General features: G+C 40.4%; 1 protein-coding gene across 1 annotated transcript; it reads left to right on the top strand.

The window, feature by feature from the left end:
• The first annotated feature begins 2,287 nt into the window (after positions 1–2,287).
• On the top strand, positions 2,288–14,412 carry LOC106606114 (uncharacterized). The gene is made up of 5 exons (XM_014202236.3): positions 2,288–2,489; positions 10,607–11,149; positions 11,310–11,515; positions 11,878–12,001; positions 12,336–14,412. The coding sequence occupies exons 2-5, from the start codon at positions 10,631–10,633 to the stop codon at positions 12,489–12,491; spliced, it is 1,005 nt and encodes a 334-aa protein (XP_014057711.2). The 5' UTR covers positions 2,288–2,489; positions 10,607–10,630; the 3' UTR covers positions 12,492–14,412.
• The last annotated feature ends 2,935 nt before the right edge of the window (positions 14,413–17,347 follow it).

Raw genomic sequence — 17,347 nt, 5'->3', positions numbered from 1 at the left:
TTCAAACAGTTTTAGAAACTTTAGAGTGTTTTCTATCCAATTATATGCATATTCTGGTTTCTGGGCAGGAGTAGTAACCAGATTAAATCGGGTACGTTTTTTTATCCGGCCGTGAAAATACTGCCCCCTATCCCAAACAGGTTTTAACTGGCTGAGGTGGGCTTTGAGGTTTAACAGTAGCTTTCACAATAAAAAGTTCTAGCCTAATAGAAGCGGGATTTTTTTATTAGGCCTACTTACAATTGCAACTGGACGAAAAATGTTGCATCCTACACAAAACCGTAATTGAAAGAAAAAAAGGCGATGTCTATATCTGAATGTCTGTATCGGGATAGCCTGCTCCTGTAATGACAGAACAGAACAGAAAATATTGTACGCTTGAGACCTAAATATCCTTGGATAAGCATTCACAATAATGTTAGTATTTACTGAATACAGTCATATAGGCCACTAAGTTACTTACTCAATCGGAAAAGTGGCATTTCCCCTCCGACACGATCTTTTGGATGTAGCATGAGATTATGTGATTTTGATGCGCAGGCAGTCCTCGATTGATTTATGTGAATTCCGGTTCCAATCGTGAATCTATATTGCGTTCATAGAGGAAAACGAGAACTCGCAGGTGTAAGTTGATCCAAACATTGTCAGCACACAAAATGCACGTTTCTTTATTGTGCTGTATTCCTCTGTGCATGCCACCCAAAACGCACATAAGGACTCTGAACTCCTGAGCACATCATTTGTGTGGCTCGATGTCTGGAATTCAATCAGCTCAGTTTGAATTGCAGCCTCGTCCAGCGAGGGTATCGTTTTCTTAGCAAGGGAGGATAATTCTCCACCAGGGCGGACTGTGAGGATCACGTAAAACGCAATGATATCCTTGGGCATGGTGTAGTCTTCAAATCTGGTGGAGAAGTTGTCCCTCAGATGCTTGATGAAATCTTGCGTCACATCTGTGACAATGCTGCAGCCTCGTTTATTCACTGTGCTGAAGTGCAGTAGCCTTCCACATTACAAGTCCAAATCGAACAACTCAATCTTCCTAGTAAAGGCCTCAAGTTTTTCCACCATGTCTACGACTGTTTTCCCTCTTACTTATAACTGCAGATTTAACCCATTTAAGTGACTGAATGTGTCAGCCAAAAAAGCCTGGTGTCTAGCTTGCATTTAATGCTTCAATGTTTCTGCGTCGGGCCTCTGGGGCGGGAAGGCCACTTTGAAAGTTCCATGCTTGGATTCATAATAACATCTGAGATTGAATTCTTTGCCAACAGCGACATTTTCATTGCAAATAAATTAGTCACACTGGCTTGGCAGTGAGAAAATAATATGGTAAAATGAACGCATATCTCTCAGGAAATATACTTCCCTGAAACTTTCCATTAATCTTTTGATACTTTTTAAGAGCGACATTTTCTCTTGCTATCAAGCTAATTGTTCTGAACGAATGTTGACTTAAAAAAGAGTAGTGTAGCCTACAGTAGTCTATGTAGACCTGTTTTCCCCACCAATCAACTCACAGAGAAATAGACAAAAATCATTATTTAATCGAGACTTGGTGATTTTATGAGCGTAATCAGATCGAAATGATTATGTTATTGCCACTGAATGTATTATGTACTAATCAGATGTGTTAAAATTGTTGTTCAATTTGTAGTGTAGGGCAATTCATTGTGCTAATATTATATAATACTTATGTTCTGGCCCACCGACTATCAACTCAGAAATGTCCCGAGGCCAAACCTAGTTGAACCCTGATCTACAGCCTTGTCTGAGTACCCAGAGCTAGAAAAATGCATGCTTTCAGACACACAATCCGTTTCACTTTTTTTTTGCATTCTAAACTCTAAATTGTCTTAAAAAAGCAAAAAATGTTCACAAAAATAGTGTAGCATTCACAACTCTACTACAGCCTTGTCTGAGTACCTAAGGCCAAATAGCCGTTTTGGTACTACCTCAGTGGGAGCTGGTATAGTATATATGTGGGAGCTGGAATGGCATATCTACAGCCTATAGTAGTCTGAGTACCCATATAGAAAAAAATCATGTTTTTAGACAAATAATACCTTTTCACAAAACGACTGTAGCATTCACAACTGTACATTGTCTTCATCAGGCCTTGTAAGCTGAAAACATGGTGTAGAAATTGTTTTGGAGTCGGTTAAAGGTTTTGCAAGTTTGAAGTAGACAACAGGAAATGCCAATGAGCTTGTGATTGGCCAGTGAGGGTATTACGGTAACGGTATGTAGATACTGAACGTGATTGGCTACTGCAGCTTGCGGACTGGAAACCCCCTGAAAGATCAGAGTTGAAAGAAACGAAAGTTGAGCCTAACTATTGATGCTGTCCAGAGAAGTGCGGAGGAAACACCAAAGAGCAGGAAAAGAATAAGACAAAGTGAGCCTGCTTTTCAAGACACTGTTCCTACTTCAACAGTGATCCTGCATCAAGTAAAGCTTAGCAGTGTTTAGCAGCCTTCAACTTGACCGTAAGTACTTTATTATTAATGTTCCATTCCATGTATAAAACACTGCTAGACCCTGTCGCACAGGCTGGTTAAACTCAGCCTGACTTATTTGCCCTAATGCAGATAGCAGCACCATCAATCAAGCAATGGTGTAAAGTACTTAAGTAAAAATACTTTAATGTACTACCAATGTAGTTTTTTGGGGGGTATCTGTACTTTACTTTACTATTTATATTTTTGACAACTTTTACTTTTACTTCACTACATTCCTAAAGAAAATTATGTACTTTTTAGACCATACATTTTCCCTGAAACCCAAATGTACTCGTTACATTTTGAATGCGTATCACGACAGAAAATGGTCCAATTCGTACACTTATCAAGAGAACATCACTCGCCATCCCAACTGCCTCTGATCTGGCAGTCTCACTAAACACAAATGCTTTGTTTGTAAATGATGTCTGAGTGTTGTAGTGTGACCCTGGTTATCCGTAAATTAAAAAAAATAAAATAAAATTGTGATGTCTGGTTTGCTTAATATAAGGAATTTTTAATTATTCATCATTTAACTTTAACTTTTGATACTTAATTATATTTTAGCAACTACATTTAATTTTTATACTTAAGTATATTTAAAACCAAATACTTTTACTCAAGTAGTATTTTACTGGGTGACTTTCACTTTTACTTGAGTCATTTTCTATTAAGGGAGCTTTACTTGAGAATGTAGTACTTTTTCTACCACTGCAATCAGGGAAAGTTTCTGCACTGGGTGGTGTCTCCCTGTTGCAACTTGTAATAAACCGGATTGATTGTTGATTGACTTTACCTACCACTGTTCTCCCTTTTGTTCACCTGGAAATTACTATAACACCCCTCTAGCCTACTTGGGCCCCTTGATAATCAACCAGTGGCCATTTTAATAAAATACCTCCTCTGATGTCAAAGCCAGACAGTACAACAGCCAGGATTGAATCAAAGGCTCATTGTCGACCAGTCCACTGTACTTACTTTTGAGAATTTAGGAGAAAATCCATCTTCCAGATAATAACTAAACTACACAGCCCAGTCTCTCAATTCTGCTTATGGCAATCCTTCATCACAATGCTCTTTGCATTATCTTTAATGTTGTATTTAATATCAACAGACTGACATGATCTCGGCTAATCCTCTCTAGTTTCAGACCGTTTTAAGTGATACCCATGGTGGGTTGTGCAAAGAAGGAATATTATCCTTAAAATGTAAATGTAGGAAGTCAGTTTATTTGGCAGGGTGATGTGTATCTTACAGTAGTGCAGTAGCTCATAATTAATTCAGGGTGATACGGTTAGTTTGTTGTCATATTTAGACACATTGTCTTTTCTGCAGTATAGAGCCATATATATGGTGACTCCTACTCTGCCAAAGGATAATGAACCAATGGCTTAACGCAGCAGAGTGTTAGGGTCTGTTGGAAATGATCAATCCAAGGAAATATAGTGCAGTGTTCAGTCAAAAAGGATATTGACAACAATAGTTTTTTGTAGATCTATTTCAAGTGATCAGAGGACACCCTCCATTCAGGGTTTGGGAATATTCTGACCTACAGAGGATTTGTGCTGGTTTTTACTGAGAACAGAACTCAGAACCAACCATTCACGATGGAAAACTACCAGAGCAGATGGTGCTATGTTATTATGAGGACCGTTATCTATGCTAGCCAGGTCAGCTATGCATGGCCCGAGAGAGAACCACGTGACCTGCAACTGACTTCAACCCTTCCATAAATTCCTGTTGACCTGCAAGTAAAGTGTTTGGTCCCACGCAATGTTTTGTGTTTACTTATAATTATGATCAGATGACAACAGCTCAAGATGGCGTGGAAAACACTTTTCATCAGGCTCGATGTAACACTGTGGAAGAGTAAGGGACCCTATTCAGGCACACACAGATAGGGGTCTAGGGGTGCCCTTTTCCCACCTATAAGAAAAGTGTATTTTCAGATTGGCATTTCTTAAAGGGGTATTCTGCAAACCAAACAACAACAAAACCAACACCTGCCACTGTTTTGACAAACAAATAAGGGTTGGAGATATGTCTTTTTTATTTTACTAGGCAAATCAGTCAAGAACAAATTCTTATTTACAATGACAGCCTAGGAACATTGGGTTAACTGCCTTGTTCAGGGGCAGAACGACACATTTTTACCTTGTCAGCTCGGAGATTTGATCAAGCAACCTTTTCGGTTACTGGCTCAACACTCTAACCACTAGGCTACCTGCTGCCCCACTCTCAAATTAACACTAGGCTACCTGTAACCACTCTCAAATTCTCAGACAGAGCTATGGATGCTAGGACTGACCACCATGAGATCAAAATGACAGTTTTAACCATGCAATGACAGTTTAACCAAAGAAATGACGTTGCCACGAGCAGCACCGCAGATATTGCGATCAACGCGTTGCAAGACTTCGTTCTCAAACAGTCACACACAGTATATACGCATGGACACAGGTTCGATTCAAGCTGCTACAACGTGGAAGCCACTGAACAAAACAGTGGATAAGTTTACCCTCGCGCTTCAACGCTCTTAGTTGTTGCGGAAATTGACCAACTACGCTGTTTACGCTGAGCATCTAAGTCATAGCACTGAGTCTACCTTTAAAATAGCTGTCCAGTTTATCCAGATTTCAATTAAATGTGACCTATAATTACTTACAATATGAGTTAAATAGTTTTCCTTCCAGAGAAATTAAATTAAGTATGTTAAAAAAAGCAGCTTTTCTGTGTTGGAATGGTGTGGGCATACCTCAACAACAGAATGGTGTGTGTAAATTCCTGTGTAGGGACGTCTCACTGACTAAAGACCAGGCCAATTCCAAATGCCTGGCAGTTGGCAGACGGTACCCAATACACATCAAGTCGCCCATCGGCATGCCAACGGTAGAGATGAAAAGACATGACGCAACCCAGCCACTCTTTTCCCCTTTTCCCAGTACATTCCGGATTACAAGCTAACACTCCAGAGGGCCATTAAACGGCAGAACATCCACTTCAAACATTCTATCCAGGACAGGATAGCACAGTAACAGCATGTGCACGCAAAGTGGCTCGCCCTGCGCTCAACGGACAGAATCCAGACCATTCATATGGAATCAGGAGAACATTCTTGGTAACAACAAAAACCTTGCTTTTGTTGATAAACTATTAGGCTACAAAAGGATCTAGGTGGGAAGGCAAGAAGTGTACTAATGCATGTTATGATCATTGTGTGCTGTAGAAATGTTAAATGATATTGTGTATTCACCCCGTTGTGAATAACTTCTCTGTATTTCAAGGAGAATATGTCATGATTTGTATCATTATATTGGGAATATTAAGCCCTGAACAATTCCCCGCCTTTCCCGGTTGTGCAAAGGATATGCCCATCAATAATTGAACACTATTAAATTCCCTATGGCAGGGTTCAACTCTGAGCTGATAGTCGGTGGGCCAGAACATAACTATTATATAATATTAACACAATGAATTGGCCTACACTACAAATTGAACAAACATTTTAACACATCTGATTTGCACATAATACATTCAGTGACAATAACATAATGATTTCGATCTGATTACTCTAAAAAAATCACCATGTTATTTTTGTCTATTTCTCTGTCCGTTGATTGGTGGGGAAAACAGGTCTACATAGACTACTGTAGGCTACACTACTCTTTTTTAAGTCAGCATTTGTTCAGAACAATTAGCTTTGAATCAAGACAAAATGTCGCTCTTAAAAAGTATCAAAAGAAAGGTGGATAATGAAAATCGAAGTTTCTGGGAAGAATGTACAGAGAGATGAAAATGTCGCTGTTTGCAAATAATTAAATCTCAGAGATCATTATGAATCTAAACATGGAACTTTCAAAGTGGCCTTCCCGCCCGAGACAGGAGCACAGGCAGAAACATTGAAGCATTAACTACAAGCTAGACACCAGGCTTTTTTGGCTGACATATTCTGTCACTTAAACGGGTTAAATGTGCAGTTATAAGTAAGAGGGAAAACAGTCGTAGACATGGTGGAAAAACTTGAGGGCTTTACTAGGAAGATTGAGTTGTTCGATTTGGACTTGTAATGTGGAAGGCTACTGCACTTCAGCACAGTGAATAAACGACAGGGAGAGTGACGAGGCTGCAGCATTGTCACAGATGTGATTTCAAGATTTCATCAACCAGCTGAGGGTCAACTTCTCCACCAGATTTGGCTGGGATTTGAAGACTGCACCATGCCCACGGATATCATTGCGTTTTTACGTGATCCTTTCACAGTCCGCACAGGTGAAGAATTCTCCTCCCTTGCTAAGAAAACGATACCCTCGCTGGACGAGGCTGCAATTCCAGACATCAAGCCACATCAGGGATGTGCTCAGGAGTGCGGAGGCCTTGTAGCGTTCTGGGTCGCATGCTCAGAGAAATACAGCACAATAAAGAAACTTGCATTTTATTTGCTAACAATTTTTTGATCGACTTATACCTGCGAGTCCTCATTTTCCTCTATGAACGCAATATAGATTCACGACAGGAATAATATTTCATATAAGTAAATCGAGGACTGCCTGCGCATCAAAATCACATCCATCTCCCATTGAGTAAGTAACTTATTGGCCTATATGACTGTATTTAGTAAATGCTAACATTATTGTGAGTGCTTATCCAGGGATATTTAGGTCTCAAGCTGACAGTATTTTCTGTTCTGTCATTACACGGCTATCCGGATACAGACATTCAGATACAGACATTGAGCTACAGACATCGTCTTTTTCCTTTAAATTATGGTTTTATGTTGGATGCTACATTTTTGTCCAATTGCAATTGTAAGCAGTCCTAATAAAAAAAATCCCACTTCTATTAGGCCATATATTTTTTCATTGTGAAAGATACTGTTAAGCCTCATAGCCCACCTCAGCCAGTTTAGTTATTTTATATAGGCCCAGGCTCTGAAGAAATAGACTTCAATTAAGCCCTGGTGTTGTTTGTAAAGTCAAATGAAAATGAAGATTAGCGTTGAAATTAATGACTCAACTGGTGTAGTTTTTTTTTATATCTTTTGCTGTGCTGCTGTGGTGGAACATTGCCTCAGGAATATAACACTCTTACTAGAACTTGTGAATTCAATATAGACTTTAATACAGAGTAGCAAAGCCGTGCTGATCCATGAAACAACCAACTTATCTGAGTCAGAGCTCTGCCTTTATAGCTTTGCAGCCTCACACACAGCATATGTAAATGAAATCACTCCCCTTGCCCTTCCGCCACCATTATCTTTTAGTCCGAGTTCTTGCTTGTTCACACCTAGTAATGCTCACATCTGCTTCAGGTTAGATTATAATGGTGGCAGGACCCCTTATGTAATACAAAAAAATACTAAATTTATTGTATACTTCACGTTTCACATGTCGGTCATTTTGCTACCATCCTCCCTCCACGTTCTCCTGTCATAAATATGTCCAGATGTAACAAATGTAATTATGGCCTTAGCTAATGTACTCATGTACATTGTCTTAATGTAATCATTGGCATGTTTGTTTTGCCCAGAAGCAACAAATGCACTAGATGACATAATTTCTACTTCCTGTTAACCTCTCTTGTGTAGGGGGCAGTATTTTCACGTCCAAATGAAAAGCGTGCCCAAAATAAACTGCCTGTTACTCAGGCCCAGAAGCTAGGATATGCATATAATTGGTAGATTTGGATAGAAAACACTCTAAAGTTTCTCAAAATGTTAACATTATGTCTGTGAGTTTAACAGAACTGATATGGCAGGCGAAACCCCGAGGACAAACCATTTCCTCAAAAAAAAATTCAGCCTACCACTGTTTTCAATGGCTGTCACTTTTATTATAAGGCAAAATCCTCCCAGGTTGCAGTTCCTAGGGCTTCCACTAGATGTCAAGTCTTTAGAAAGAGTTTCATTCTGGTTTTTGGAAAAATGAAATTGAAATGAAATTGTAGTTTTTCTAGGTGGCTCTCATTTTGACTGTAGTGTTTCCAAGCGCGTTAAAGAGAGCGCGTGCTTTGGTATTTTTCTCCGGTAAAGACAATAACGATTCTCCGTCTTAAATTGTATCGTTTATTTATGTATTAGGGTACCTAAGGTTTGATTGTAAACGTTGTTTGACTTGTTTGGAAAAGTTTATTAGTAACGTTTGGGATTCATTTTGTATGCATTTTGATGGAGGGAAACTGGGTGGATTATTGACTGAAGTACGCCAGCTAAACTGAGTTTTTATGGATATAAAGAAGGACATTATCGAACAAAAGGACCATTTGGGATGTATCTGGGACGTTTTGGAGTGCCAACAGAAGAAGATCATCAAAGGTAAGGCATTTATTATATCGCTATTTCTGACTTTCGTGGCGCACCTGCCTGGTTGAAATATGTTTTTCATGCTTTTGTATGCGGGGCACTGTCCTCAGATAATCGCATGGTGTGCTTTCGCCGTAAAGCCTTTTTGAAATCTGACACAGCGGCTGGATTAACAAGAAGTTAAGCTTTATTTTTATGTACTACACTTGTGATTTTATGAAAGTAAAATATTTATAATTCTGTAGTTTGAATTTCACGCTCTGCAATTTCATCGGATGTTGGCCAGGTGGGACGCTACCGTCCCACCTGCCCATAAGAAGTTTATGTGATTATTGTCCTGATGTTTTCTCAGCATAGCAACTGCACCTAGTTACATTGCATTAACTCCCACACAAGTTAGCTATATTTTCAGTACCAGGCGCTGTTCACCTCCTATTGATTGCGCCGCGGTTGCAGCTTTACGTTTCAGCACCACAAAATGGTCCGCCAACTTTTTTATTTATTCACTGTATCCTGCATTCTCTCTCCACATGAATGAAGTTAAAATGTAACTGTTTCATTATTTAAGTAAGGGCCAAATAATTTTGCTGGTATGCCAGATTTGGCCCACGGGCCGCCAGTTGGGGAACCATGCCCTAAGGAAAGGACTCTCCTCCCTGGGACTGGGTATGCGAGACCTTTCCTTCCCTGCTGAGCGAGAACACAGAACGTTTCAGCCAGTCAGGCAAGGAGCCACAGCACCGAGCCCCGCCCTCACTCTCCATTCGAACTGAACTATAAAAGCGTGGCGCGAATAATAGCCACTGCCGACCGAAATCCTTCTGCTGCTCAGACATCACCGTAGTTAGTAACTGGAAAGCACCCTGGCTTACCTTCAGATTATAATTGTGACACATAGGCCTATGTTTTATCCCTACTCACTAAGAAAGTTTCTATCAATTTAAATCATAGATGGTGCCCTGTTTATGGTGGGAAATAGAAAACACATATTTTAAATTACACCATTAGTTACCCAATTAAATAGACATTATCATAATGTTAGGCCACTCCTCTACACCAGTAATTAAACATATTCATGCAAGTAGACCACTGATTAACCAGCTCATCCTCTAGACCTTTGATTGACCAGCTCATCCTCCTCAGGAGTATGACATCATACTCTGAGGAAAAAGCAAGCATTTTGTAAATTATCTGTTTGAGATACAAATTTGAGGTGTTTTTTAATTTTTAAATTTTTAATTTATATGCTTTGGCCACATACGAGTATAAGACGAGTCAACATTATTTAGGTGTAACTGTCTATTTTCACTGGACAGTTACTTTAAGTCGAATAATGTTGTTGTTTTTTATGATGGGAGGGTCGGGAGCACTGACTGGCTTCAATATACTTTCATTAGTCACCTAAGTAAAGATGTTGCTAGAGTGCTGACCAATTTTCAACATGTGCTCAAGCTGTAAATTCTCAAACTATTTTGAGGTCTTAGTTTACTGACAGACTAGCTCTGGTCCAGGGCTTTTGCTGTCCCACATTCCCAATCTCAACAGGCATGGTATTTGAACCAGCAACCCTGTGGGCAATGGTTCACCTCTTTAACCTTCAGGTTGTACAGTACATTTTTATGGTAGCCTACATATTACATTGCTGACTGAGTAAACGCAGACTGCCATTTCTTCTTTCTCCAATACTTTCCAAACATCACCCTGTGTTACTGTATGTTGGTGTTTTCAGAAGACACATTAGTTCTGGTTCGGTAGACTAATGTTTGCCTTTTTGGTATTTTGAACTTTTCTTCCAAATTCTCCTCAGACAACGCTGAAGTGAGAGCAGAACATGGACGTGGTTGTGCGCAATAACCGCAGAGGACACCGGGAGTTTGCTGTCCAGGCCGAGCAATTGAAACTGCCGGAACTAGGACTGAGACTGAAAGCTCAGGACATTCACAACAACTACCTCTTCAAAGACAACATCCCAGAATACCCAAGGCCAGAGTTCTGGGTTTCCCAGCTCAGACACGACACAGATGAATACGGGCTATTTGGCATAGCCGTCGAAAGCGATGGGGGGTTCTGTGCTAGGGACCGAGAAGAGGGGCCAGAGGACCCAGAAGAGGGGCCAGAGGGTTTGGACCTGCTGTGGTGGAGCTTGTCTTTGGGAGCAGAAGAGATGGCCTCGGCTGAACAACGTCTGCTCCAGACCAGGTACCCTGACAGGACAGAGGAGCAGGCCAGGGAGCAGAAATCCTTCCTGCAGAGGTTCGCCACCTCACCTGCCTTCCTGGACACCTCTCGGCTGGGCTCCTACCGCTTCACCTTCCCCCTGGAGGAGCTGCTCAAGAGATACCGGGAACAGGTACTGAAGTCTTGTTAGTGGAACTGTTAAAATATCTGTAGAATAAACATACAGGACTGCTGGGTACATACTGAGACCATGTGAGAATTTGTGGTCAAATAATTTAAAGGAACAAGAGCATGTAATTTAATGATATTGAAGGTGTTTGTCTTTTTTTTAGCTATGCGTTGGACACGAGCCAATCCTGCGTGTTTATGAGACAGTCCTGTACAAACAGGAGGTGATGTACTCAGTGCTAGTCCACAGTCACTACAACAACGACCTCTTTGAGAAGTACCCTCTCCTCCAGGACAATGATGATGGAGTCTGTGCTTACAGAGATGGACAAATCATTTGGAGACCCGAGGCCATGTGTCAGACACACAGGTTAGAGTGGGCACAACTTTTACTGGGGATGGGGGGACATGACCCCCCCACATTCTGAAATTGCATGTTTGTTCCCCCCAGTTTTATTATTGCACTGTGATACAAAACGTGGCACCGGTGTGCTTTAGGACAATGTGGACGCCTTAGAGCGGTTATCCCCCCCACTTCTAAAACCAAATTGCGCCCCTGGTATAATTCACAGATCAATGTAAACAATGTGCAGACTCAAAACATTTCCATTCAATGCTAAATATGTCAGTTACTTTAGATGTAATATAGCAATAATAGATAAAAAAATCACTCAATTATAGCATGGGATGCATTAATTACAATTGACTCAGACTTTTACTTCCTTTCCACAGCTTGAAATTGGTGCCAAAGCCCTACCAGAACCAGGATGTAGCCCACCTGATCCCTGATCCACAGAAACACCAGTTCTACGTTTGGGACAACATTGCTGTAGCGTTCCACATGGACGGTTCACAGGTCAGATTTCACATCAACTTTATTGATTGGATCAACAATGTTTGTACTGGAAAATAACAGGGTGTAAAGGATTTAGTTTTAGCCCAACTCTAACACGTCTGATTCAATTAATCAACTAATTATCAAGACCTTTATTAGTGTAATCTGTGTGTAACTGGTGCCTGGAACAAAACCCTGCACACCCTGTATCTCTCCAGGACAGGTTTTTAAGACAACTGCTTTGTGGGTATAACTTTTAAAGGTACAACAATGTTGCCAAAGCAGCAAGACTTTACAATCAGCAATCAAAAGTCTAGCTATCACTTAAGATGATGAAAAATTCTGTTCCTCTCAGATGTTGACCTTCGATAGGTACAATTTGAGACACCATCTGAGATTCTGTGAGCCAGGAACGCCACAATTTTCCCCCGACTGTGAGTTCACCACATACGAGGAGGCTAAAGACATGGTGGACTGCTATTGGCCTTACTACCCCACCCCCCTCTACTGATAAACTTACTACCACACCCCCCTGTTCTGCTAAACTTACTACCCCACCCCCCTCTACTGATAAACTTACTTCCACACCCCCCTGTTCTGCTAAACTTACTACCCCACCCCCCTCTACTGATAAACTTACTACCACACCCCCTGTTCTGCTAAACTTACTACCACACCCCTTGTTCTGATTAACTTACTACTACACCCCCCTGTTCTGCTAAACTTACTACCCCACCCCCCTCTACTGATACACTTACTACCACACCCCCCTGTTCTGCTAAACTTACTACCCCACCCCCCTCTACTGATAAACTTACTACCACACCCCCCTGTTCTGCTAAACTTACTACCCCACCCCCCTCTACTGATAAACTTACTACCACACCCCCCTGTTCTGCTAAACTTACTACCCCACCCCCCTCTACTGATAAACTTACTACCACACCCCCTGTTCTAATAAACTTACTACCACACTCCCCTGTTCTAATAAACTTACTACCACACCCCCTGTTCTAATAAACTTACTACCACGCCCCCTGTTCTAATAAACTTACTACCACACCCCCTGTTCTAATAAACTTACTACCACACCCCCTGTTCTAATAAACTTACTACCACACCCCCTGTTCTAATAAACTTACTACCACACTCCCCTGTTCTAATAAACTTACTACCACTCCCCCTGTTCTAATAAACTTACTACCACACCCCCTGTTCTAATAAACTTACTACCACACCCCCTGTTCTAATAAACGTACTACCACACCACCCTGTTCTAATAAACTTACTACCACACCCCCTGTTCTAATAAACTTACTACCACACCCCCTGTTCTAATAAACTTACTACCACACTCCCCTGTTCTAATAAACTTACTACCACTCCCCCTGTTCTAATAAACTTACTACCACACCCCCTGTTCTAATAAACTTACTACCACACCCCCTGTTCTAATAAACTTACTACCACACCCCCTGTTCTAATAAACTTACTACCACACTCCCCTGTTCTAATAAACTTACTACCACTCCCCCTGTTCTAATAAACTTACTACCACACTCCCCATGTTCTAATAAACTTACTACCACACCCCCTGTTCTAATAAACTTACTACCACTCCCCCTGTTCTAATAAACTTACTACCACTCCCCCTGTTCTAATAAACTTACTACCACACCCCCCTGTTTTAATAAACTTACTACCACACTCCCCTGTTCTAATAAACTTACTACCACACCCCCTGTTCTAATAAACTTACTACCACACCCCCTGTTCTAATAAACGTACTACCACACTCCCCTGTTCTAATAAACTTACTACTAGAATGATGATGATCTACTAGGATGGCTATTTCTTGATTTGTTGTTTGGATTGTTTTCATGATTGTGTATTTGAATTGTATTTGCGAGACATTCTACTGCACTGTTGGAGCTAGTAACACAATATTTTACATGCACCTGCCATAACACCTGCAAATCTGTGTACGTGACCAATAAACTTTGATTTGATGATGATTTTGAAGTCAAACGGAAAGGTAAAGTTAAAATTGTTATTCTTTCAACATGCTTCACTGGTTTAAACCCAGTAAGCTACATGTGTTTGTGTTTTTTTTAGTCAGCATTAGTACATTGTCAGGTTTGAGAACATATTGCTTTTGTTAGTCAGCAGTAGTATACTGTTTGTCAGGATGGAGAACATATTGCTTTTGTTAGTCAGCAGTAGTATACTGTTTGTCAGGATGGAGAACATATTGCATTTGTTAGTCAGCAGTACTATATTGTTTGTCAGGATTGAGAAAATATTGCTTTTGTTATTTTTGTGCCTTTGCTCTACAAAGAGCTAAAAGGACTCAAGTATTTTTTGTTAAGTTAGAATTTTTAAGAAAATAAATCTTCTACATTGGGACTAAACTTTTTAGCCCAGTCTCTCAATTCAGCCTATGGCAATCCTTCATCACAATGCTCTTGACATGACCTGTAATGCTTTATTTAATATCAACAGACTGACATGACCACTGCTACTCCTGTCTCTAGTTTCAACCCTTTGTTATTCATGATTGGCAGCCCAGGACAGAATCGGCAAACATGGAATCGTATCCTCAGTTTGTTTGGCAATGTCTCTTACAGTAGTAGTACAGCAGAGAATTATTTTTGCAGGGTGATATTGTCAGTTTGTTGTCACATTTCGATTTTTCTGCTGTATAGAGTGAGAAAAATGGTAACTCCCACCCTGTGCAGCATTGTGTAAAGTTTCAGATGCATGGAAAGATGACTGGGAATATGGCCGAATACAAACAGTGTAGTTATTCCCCCCGCAAGGCAATCAAACAAGTGAAACTTCAGTATAGGGACAATTCAACGGCTCAGACACAAGACCGATGTGGCAGGGACTACAGGAAATCACGGACTACAAAAAGAAAACCAACCACGTCACGAACACCAACGTCTTGCTTCCAGACAAACTAAACACGTTCTTTGCCTGCTTTGAGGATAATACAGTGCCACCAACGCGGCCCGCCACCAAGGACTGTGCCCCCCTTCTCGGGCTGACGTGAGTAAGACATTTAAACGTGTTAACCCTTGCAAGGCTGCCAGCCCAGACTACAGTGGTTCCTTATGGGGGGTGATTCATGCCAGAATTAAGCCTTGTGAAGCTACTGATACCTCTCACCAAGTCACCTAACGTCTTCCTAGCGTCATAAAATAACGGCATGAATTAACATGGACTGTCAATGGAGACAAGTTTGTTTCTAAGGCATCAAGCTGCCGACGCGTTCACGTCATGTGACATGTACACATCATGTAGACGTAGTGTTCACGTGGTGTTCACGTCACGTAACATGCCACTGACACGTCACGTGTCAGTTTGTATTTAAGTATATTATGAATGATCTTACCATGAAATCCTTAAAAATGCCTACATGTGTTACGCGTTACGTGTTAGTTTAAGTGTCTGTTTAGTTCATCAATTTCATTTGTTGATTTAGCTAAAATAGGCCTATCTCCTCAATACAAAAATTATTAGGCTAGTTGATATCGCAGGCACCATTACTGTGTAGATATGCCTATTTCTTCCATCAGCAGAAAATCAAGGGCTTCTTGGTAGCCTAGTGGTTAGAGCATTGGGCAAGTAACTGAAAGGTTGCTAAATCAAATCCCAACGCTGGTTCTCTGGGCGACTGAATACGTGTATTTTGATTAAGGCAGCCTCACGCAATGCTCTGATTCAGAGGGGTTGGGTTAAATGCGGGAGACACATTTCAATTGTTGAGGTAGCCTAGGTCTCTAGTGGTGAATTCAAAATAACTCAGAAGTCAGAAATCTCTGACTTCTGACTTCAGTGCGTTCAAGACAACCCGGAACTCTGAAAAAAACGAGGTCAGACTGGGATTTTTGTTTTGTTTTGAACAGTCGTCCAACTCGGAATCTCTGACCTGAAAATCAATGATGTCATGATTTGACCTCGTTTCCCCCCCACTTCCCAGTTTACCGGATTAACAGACACAACCATGCAACCCTTCATCTATACATTTCTGTGGAGATGTTTTATGGTTTAAAGCAGGGTTCAAATTGAGGGGGTATGTGAGGATATAGGCCTTGTTATAGATATGTGCAAAAAGCATATGCTACCACTTGTTTGCTTAGCTTTATGAAAAACAACAGTCCAGATTATATAAAGCGAACAAGGCTATAACAATGATTAACTCCACAATTATTTCAGCATAGTCTACTAGCCTATCAAAGTTCTTGCGCAGCCTAAACATCACAGGAAAATGTGGTTGGTTTATTAAATGCTTTGCAATGTAGAGCTATGCCTAATGCAAAATACCAAAAAGTTAGAATTGGTGTGGGTCTATGCATCGACCAAACAGTTTAACAAATTAAAACATGTATTATTCAGGAGATTCCATTGAATCAGGCTATTCATTTCAGTGCAGTTGCGTTCTTACTCATATTCTTACACTAAACGGAACCGAAAACACCCCAGCCTGTTTTGATCACAGATCATGATGAATATATAAGCTGTTTGTCATTGATTTAGCCCACAATTGCATACAGATTTGATACACGTGAAGACCTATATTTAATCTGGAATTGACAAACAAAAGCCTGAATAGGATCCTGATTTGCCTCCACGTCATATTTATTACCAATTAGGCTAAATGTATTCCTAATAATTTGCATAGGCTAACCATTCCGATTAATGTTATTTATCATCTTCTGCTTTTTATGAATAAACAGGCATCAGTGTAAACATAATATCATTTCAATGCCCCAACACACACATTAATGTTACTTACCTTACAGATCACAAAGTGAGCTAATTTCCACTCCATTCATATGCAAATACATTTGATTCATACACTGGCTTGTCTGGCTGTCATGTTTTCATTTTAAACAGGCATTCCCTTATCTACACTGAAATAATTTTAGTCCTCAATTATGATTTAAAAAACATAGGTCATTACTGGTTGAGTATATGTCTATTGTATGTCTTATGATACAATTAATAATGTTGAATTAACAAATACCATCAAGGGATACGTTAGAATTTACAATAACGAACACCTTACAGCTGTGAAAACCAATCTAGCAATATTTTAGACTTAAATACATAACCATTGATATTTTTTTGGTACGTGTGTCAATTTACATTCAGATTCTTTGTACACTCACATGGCAATCATAGACTAAAATACAGAATTCTGGTGTGTGGAATAGAGAGGAGGTGGGTATTGTGTGGATGGGAGGTTCTGCCTGTCACTTGTTTTTCAACAGGTAGTGGACTCGAAGAGGGAAACTGCAAAGTCCAGGAACTGCTCCCCTCTTTGTTCTGAGTATTTGCAGTGATAATTTTTAGCTAATC

The sequence above is a fragment of the Salmo salar genome, chromosome 05 (assembly GCF_965601325.2).
Source record: "Salmo salar chromosome 05, fSalSal1, whole genome shotgun sequence".
NCBI classification, from domain to species: Eukaryota; Metazoa; Chordata; class Actinopteri; order Salmoniformes; family Salmonidae; genus Salmo; species Salmo salar.
Note: the sequence above shows the minus strand (reverse complement) of the source record. Positions and strands in the feature narration are given on the sequence as shown.

Coding starts and splice junctions, on each gene's coding strand:
- LOC106606114 (XM_014202236.3), top strand. CDS start 10,631: ATGGACGTGGTTGTGCGCAATAACCGCAGAGGACACCGGGAGTTTGCT. Junction 11,150..11,309: donor TCAAGAGATACCGGGAACAG/GTACTGAAGTCT, acceptor TCTTTTTTTTAG/CTATGCGTTGGACACGAGCC. Junction 11,516..11,877: donor GCCATGTGTCAGACACACAG/GTTAGAGTGGGC, acceptor TCCTTTCCACAG/CTTGAAATTGGTGCCAAAGC.